Source organism: Lactuca sativa, chromosome 6 (assembly GCF_002870075.4).
Source record: "Lactuca sativa cultivar Salinas chromosome 6, Lsat_Salinas_v11, whole genome shotgun sequence".
Taxonomy (NCBI): domain Eukaryota; kingdom Viridiplantae; phylum Streptophyta; class Magnoliopsida; order Asterales; family Asteraceae; genus Lactuca; species Lactuca sativa.
Window position 1 is genome coordinate 109,351,493 of NC_056628.2, and position 7,123 is coordinate 109,358,615.

The 7,123-nt window shown below is 33.5% G+C and overlaps 1 protein-coding gene across 1 annotated transcript; it reads right to left on the reverse strand.

Annotated features, from left to right (window-relative positions):
• Positions 1-736: 736 nt before the first annotated feature.
• On the reverse strand, positions 737-5,137 carry LOC111914030 (uncharacterized). The gene is made up of 5 exons (XM_023909776.3): positions 4,765-5,137; positions 3,343-3,404; positions 2,859-2,949; positions 2,184-2,286; positions 737-1,391 (listed from the first exon to the last, which is right to left on the reverse strand). The coding sequence occupies exons 1-5, from the start codon at positions 4,965-4,967 to the stop codon at positions 876-878; spliced, it is 975 nt and encodes a 324-aa protein (XP_023765544.2). The 5' UTR covers positions 4,968-5,137; the 3' UTR covers positions 737-875.
• Between the last annotated feature and the right edge of the window lie 1,986 nt (positions 5,138-7,123).

Here is a 7,123-nt window from a genome sequence, read left to right on the forward strand (position 1 = left end):
ACATAGTCTCATTAATGAATATATCCAACAATTCATGTTGCCTACCGAAAAAAATTATATTTCTTGTATAATTTCTAAATAAAATCTTCATTTTATTAACCTTAGCCCCAATATAAACTAATATCTTATATTCAAGTTTGGACGTTAAAATAATATTTTATATTTAAAGTTTGACTTTAAGCTAATATTTTATGATAACATCCGCTTTCATTTCATCTCTTATGAAAATTGTTTGCATATTAATTATAGCGATCATATTTCATTTCATTGATTGACTTGATACATTGATATTCAAATCAACTATACTATTGGAGACCTACCTTATTTTATATGTACCCTTCCCTTGTGTGAGTGTGTATGTTCAATTTTTTAAATGTAGGCTTGTGTGAGTGTGTATGTTCAATTTTTTAAATGTAGGCTTATTTTACATGTACCCTTCTCCTGTGTGAATGTATGTATGTTTGAATTTTTATGAGTAATAAAGGTTAAGATCCTAAATCCTAAATATAAAATCAAATATGTACTTACAATATGTACCCCCCTTACTCATAAAAAAAAATGTCACACACAAAAAGGAATTAGAAAGGGGTCAATATAAAATAAGGCAATCAAAAGCGGCATATGTACTGGAACCATGATGTTGCCACTCAAGTCATCGTAAGTGGTTCAAAGTTTAGGGCCTATTTATCATGCAAGAAAACACACAAGTTGAAACTCACAATCTTACCGCTAGATCTTAAAAACAAGAATGTAATTATTAATTGCAATGAAACACAACCATCAATCTCATCAAAGAAAACAAAATCAACCAACCACCGGTGTTTTATTTAACTAAGAAGAGTAACCAGTTATACAGCATAATTAATTAGCACAATCTAAAGCTGCTGAATCTCCTTAAGGCCATTAAACCGGTCATCAATATGACCAAGAGCTTCTTGATTAATCGTAACTGTAGTAAACCATTTTGATGACTTTTGCTCTGGTTCGGCATCCTCGGGTCGATTGAGGAGTTGAGACTTGAGTAACCGACAAGATTTCAAATCTTCAGTGGTTCTGGCATTTGTTAGCTTTTTATTGAGTTCAACCAGACCAGAATATCGGGCCTTCTTAGGCCCAGTGGTGTTGGTTTCTTGGGTCTCAGTTTCCAGATTTTTTAAACCGTTGTTCACAATGAACCGCATCCTATCCCTCAAGTTTTCGCTTCTTATAATTTTCAATTTTGATACCATTGTTTCATTCTCTCCTTCTAAATTGGAATTTAGTGCAAACACGTCCTCCAATAAACTGATATTTTTTAAATATCTATCGAAAGATTCGTTTTCGATTTCCATGTTTCTATCTTTGTATTCTTTCAACTTTGAAAACCGCCACTCATTTATCTGAGATGCCTCCTGTATATAGTTCAATTCAGTTTTGTGATTTCAGAAGAAAAAATACACTGCTTTTACTATTTTACCAATTTTGCTATTAAATTGGTGTTTTTTGTTGCAATTAAAGTATACCCTTGATATTGTGTTTTCTGTATTTTCCCTCATAAAAAATTTAATCACTAGAGGACGAATCAAAAATACAAAAAAGCTTACAATTTTATCAATTTAGCGAATTAATCTAATTTGTTAGGGAGTGTTTGGGATAACTTTTTAAAATAACTTATTAGCTTTTTAGTTTTTCAAAAAGCTAATAAGCTAAAAAAGTGTTTGTGTAATTAAAAAGCGCTTTTTACAACAGCTTTTTGGATAGGAAAAAGTAAAGCTTTCAAAAAGTTGGAAAATCCTAGCTTTTTAGTTTTTTAAACCATTTTACTCCTAAGCTAATAAGCATTTTTCTTAAAAATCACTTTTGTCCTAAAAAAGCTAACCCAAACATGCCCTTAATGTGATTAATTAAACCGTAATACTCTTTCTTACGTGTAACAAAATCACTTTTCTCGGTCACATGGTTTTAAAAAAGGTTAAAATAGAGAAACACAACAGAGTTTCACCATCATATCGATTCAGTCATTAAACTATTGTTTACTACTGTTTATCAGTCAAAGCAAAAGCTTCCCCCATTAAGTTCTAACTGTTTACAGATTTGCTTTAATTTATTTTTTCATCCATTTCCCAAAGTGAGCCGTCATTTTCTGAAATATTTTTTTTATAAACTTCATTAATCTAGAAAAAAGGCATGAATTGAATATGCACCTTTCTTGTGAGTGGCTTCTTTGCACGTGCAGGAGTTTGCAAATTATTGAACTGAGCGAAATTGTTGGAGAGTTGTCTGAGTGAGGTGACTCTATGTGCATTCCTATAAAACAAACAACAATCTAATAATTTAAAACATATTTTTTAGAAAGAAAAAAAAAATCAGTAAATTAATTGAGATCATGATAATGAAAATGAAAATGGGTTCTACTTCTACCACAATTTCATGATGGAAAGAAAAAGAACACCACTTTGCTAAGGAATAAAAATTAACAAAATGGAAGGAAACACATTCTTACAAGAGCAATTTATTCCATCCCTTCAGTGTTTTTTTATTCATTTCATTGGAACAAACCATTAAAAGTTAGATAAATGAAAACGGGTTCTATTGCATATGATGGACTAAATTTGAAACACTACAATTTCATTTATAACATAAATGGTAAAATATCCAAAAAAAAAAATGTAAACAATCTTAGTCTTTCATATGCAATAACTCTAATAAGTAATAACTGGCTGGGCTGCAAAATAGAACAATGCTCACTGTATTCTTAAAAATGTATTAAAACTCTTGTGTACTATTATACTATTAAGAATACTGGATAAGTGTTACTGTTATTGTTATTGGTATTAGTATTATGTTACAGTTACCTATTTAGAAATACAAAAAGTTACCCTGATGAGGATGTCTCATTTGAGTGCTGAAAGTTGAAAGATGAGGTTGAGGATTGTGTCTTGTCTGGAAATGATGAATTGCCCTTCAACACTGCGATAAAAAAATAACCATGGACATGGTAAATGACTAGACTTAGCTTTTCAAAATCCTTCAAGTTTTCTACTGATATAGCAACTTACTTAAATTTTATAGCATCCTATTTCCATTCCTTTCTATTATAACACTGCGCTTCCAGTTTCTTTCTTAGGAAGAAAATTATAGCATTGAACTATCAAAAAAAAATCTAGTTGTATTTTGAAAGGTCCAGTGCAAATTATTTGGTATTTGGAAGGCGTTTCCTTTTAAGGAAAGTACAATGGTGTAACAGGAAAAAGGGTATCTCTCACTACTCACTGGTGCCTAGGATATATATATATATATATATATATATATATATATATATATATATATATATATATGATCACCCTGTATTCATTGTCATACCGTGTATATGGCATGGATTTTGAGCTTTTGCACAGCAACTTTTGCATGCCTGATACGGACACCTGCAAAGTCGTTTCAGAATCAATCTAAAAATAAAGAAAAGCAGATAAATGACAAATGCTATGAGGAATGAATTTATATGATTATCATCTATTGGATTCATGGCATTCAGACATTTGATAAAAGGAGACGAACCAGTAGTATCTACCAACTACTGGTAGAGCCTGCTATGCTATATAATACATATACGTATGTGATGGTGATGCCATTCTAAAATCTCAATGTCCCTTCTTTCTTCTCAGATCCAGTAAAACCCACAATCACATGAGAATTAAGAATTTTTATTCATAAGAAATAAATCTTTCTCCAAGTATAAAAGGATGTAAAACAAATCTAAAAGCACTATTAAATGCACATTTATACCAACATTGTAACAGGGACAAAAATTATGCAACCATGTTTCATTCCATAAATTCTTGACTATGCAACAATGTTTTTTATTTTACTTTACAAATTTATGGAGCTATATATTGCTTCTTTTACCAATCCGTGCAAACATTATTTCACTTTTTTAACCAATTTAAGCAACTGACTAACCATGACTCAACAATTACGGGTAAAATATTGCCTCTTTTGGTCCAAAACCAAAACGTCCCTTATTTTGTATAAGAAAACACTTTGTTGCATAAACAGGGAAAAAGGCTTTGTTGCATAAATATTTGACCCTAATTTACAATCCATCATCTAACCATTTTATACTTAGGAGTTCTATTCTATGATCAAGATTCCTATCACTAAAATAATAATTAGTTCACTGTAAAGTGTAAACAGCTTCACTTGTCATAAGTGTTTTCTGCCACCCTGAATATCAAAGGCTCAAAAGAAATAAGACCTTGGTCCAAACTGATAAGGAACATTAGTTTATACTCATTTCTTCAAGATTTAGCTTCTAAATCTTTTTTTACTTTGTTTTCAATTCTAGTCTTACATCAGATACCATTACTTATTTACTTTGGCATTTGATTCCTTAGCTCAATATAAACCCACGCTCTTTTATTATTTCACTTCCAAATTTATTCGTTAGCTTGATCGCTTCAATCCATTATGGTTGTAATTCTCAAACTCTCTAGAGATACTTAGTGCATAACACTGTGGAAGCTGAAACCCTAGGCTTTCATACAGTTGCTATAGCTAGATTGCCTTCATATCGGTCGTTTTTTTCATGTTATTCATATCGCCTATTGGCAGCGGAAACATAAACTATCATCCTCAAAACCCTAGGCTTTCGTTATGCAAATTATACAAGAACGCAAACGGAAACATGCAGAAAAATATCTGTTCCGAAAATATAAAGTGAAATTAAGAAAGAAAATAACATCGAAAAACCAATATTTACTTGAAATCAAAGGAAACGATATGGACCTGGAACGAGCGACATTGCCACACTTGATGCATTTGGGCTTGTTAAGGCCGCGGAGGTTCTTAGAAGTATTGATGCTCGAATTACTCATCACCATAGAGGTTGTGGCGGTAGATGTGGTTTTTACAGCGCCGGAGCTGGCGTAACCGGTATTTGAGGTAGTATCCGCACTAGTATTGCTTAAAGCAGGTGAAGCCGTAGCCATTACGCAACTCCTATATGCAAACCTTTCAAATTTTCAGATGATTCTACACGATGATTACACGGTCTATAAGATTTACAGAAAAAAAAAAAAAATGAATCGTTGTTTCGTGCAGAGGGCACAGGGCGGACAGCGGAGGACGACAGAAGGCGATTAAAGATGACCAATTTGTAATCTCTTATTGGGCTGGGCTGCATCGTTATATCGCTGGAAAAAAAAATAGAGCAACCAACCTTTAAAAATTTAAACATTTATACAGTAGGTTGACAGGCTTCTCTCATGTTAATTTTTTTTAAGATTAATTTATATTAAAAATAATCGATTTAACCAAGTTATTTTAAAAATAAAATTTCATTAAACGTTAAAGAAAATTACAATAAACAAACCAAAAATGTCACACCCAAAAACCGGAACGTCGGAAACGTTCTGGGGTGGATGACGTCATGTCAAGTATCACAACACATGCATATAGTAATCAAAATACAACAAAACATTGCATTAATAGTAATAGTTTTACATGAATTACATTACAACGTATTAAAGTATACAAGCAAATAGAATAAATACAGCGTAGTACTAAGCTATCTTCATCAACAACTCTGGGTGTGTACCGGTCTAATGCTAACCTGAGAATACAAGTTATTTGAAAAACGAGTATCAGTATTTTTACAAATGCTGGTGAGTTCATAAGCATTTAGTGACATTATCATTCAAATAACTTTAATAAAAGTAGTAGTTTAAGAGATTACAGTGTATTAGAGTTCTTTCCAGAAAATCCTATATTTTCTTTAAATAAAACAGTCTTCTACCAAGACCGGTCAGTGTTGTGTGGTAAAAAGTAGTTTTCCCTAAGTTGCTATCATTATCAAAATACTGAACTTGGTTATTGAGGAAAGCAAACGACATCAGGGAATATCATATGCCACAGCAGTAAGGACTGCTGACTAAGGCAAAGAACCATAGACTCCAGGAAAGTATCGAACGAATGACACGCCTGGTTCAGTCTAACAAGTGGAGACACAGACCCCAGAAGGTACCAAATGAAAGGTACAACTGGAAGGTCTAAAACAGTGAATAACAGACCCCAGACAGTATCAAATGAAAGATACGTCTTGTAAGGTCAAACAGAGAAAACAGACCCCCAAACAGTATCAAATGAAAGATACTTCTTGTAAGGTCAAAACAGTGTGACTCTGATAGTGATCTACCAGCATACAGTGTAAATTGCTAGTGAAATACCGTTACCTTAAGGCCAAAGAATTATAAGGTAACTCCGGGATACTCGTAACCATACTGACTAGAGTACCAGACGCCCTACAAGCGTCTAAAATATGTGACATTTGTCACCCGTTGGCTTGGTAGGCCGGGACTGTAGCTAGCAGTCTGGGTGCGGGGTTGTCAATCCCGTATAGATCTATACACACAATGTCCGCTCTCCCTACAGGAGATTCTGGTTACCAACTAAACGACGGAGAAGGCCGTGTCTTGAAGATGCATCCCAAATAGTGGGTAGAGACTTCCCAATAGTGGGTTTCTAATGTAAGTGTAGAATAGAAGTAGAGACTCTTAACTGAACTGGCTAGAGAATTCCTATATGTCTATACTCATATACATAATATATAACTAATGAGTCAAACAACCTTCGGACGGCCATCCGATCCCACCAGACCACATCTCAACGAAGAAAAGGAAATAGGGCAGACGAGCCTTCCTAAGTCTTTCAATCATTACTTATATGTACCTATATAAGCACAAACATACATCTAACTACGACTAGGTGTGTATCAAGTAGAAGTGATCTTTGTGAAGTAGGAGCATCTAACAAGTGAAGTAGGAGTGGTCGCAAGGGAAGTAAGAGTGTCGAACAAGTATAAACGTATCATGAAATAGAGGCGACAATAAGTGAAGTAAGAGCGTCTATCAGGTATAAGCGACTACAAGTGTAAGTGAAGTAAGGGCGATATCAAGTATAAGTGAAGTAGGAACGTATCACTAAGTAAGAGTGTGAACAAGTATAAGCGTCCATCAGGTATAAATGTATCACGAAGTGGAGACGTTATCGAGTAGAAGTATAAAAACATGAAAGCGAAGCAGTGGTATCCAACAAGTAAGAATATACGTCGTAAAAGGGAACTTTGATGAAAAACCTTTATTCTCGA

Coding starts and splice junctions, on each gene's coding strand:
- LOC111914030 (XM_023909776.3), bottom strand. CDS start 4,967: ATGGCTACGGCTTCACCTGCTTTAAGCAATACTAGTGCGGATACTACC. Junction 2,950..3,342: donor AAATCCATGCCATATACACG/GTATGACAATGA, acceptor TTTTTATCGCAG/TGTTGAAGGGCAATTCATCA. Junction 2,287..2,858: donor AATGAGACATCCTCATCAGG/GTAACTTTTTGT, acceptor TTTGTTTTATAG/GAATGCACATAGAGTCACCT.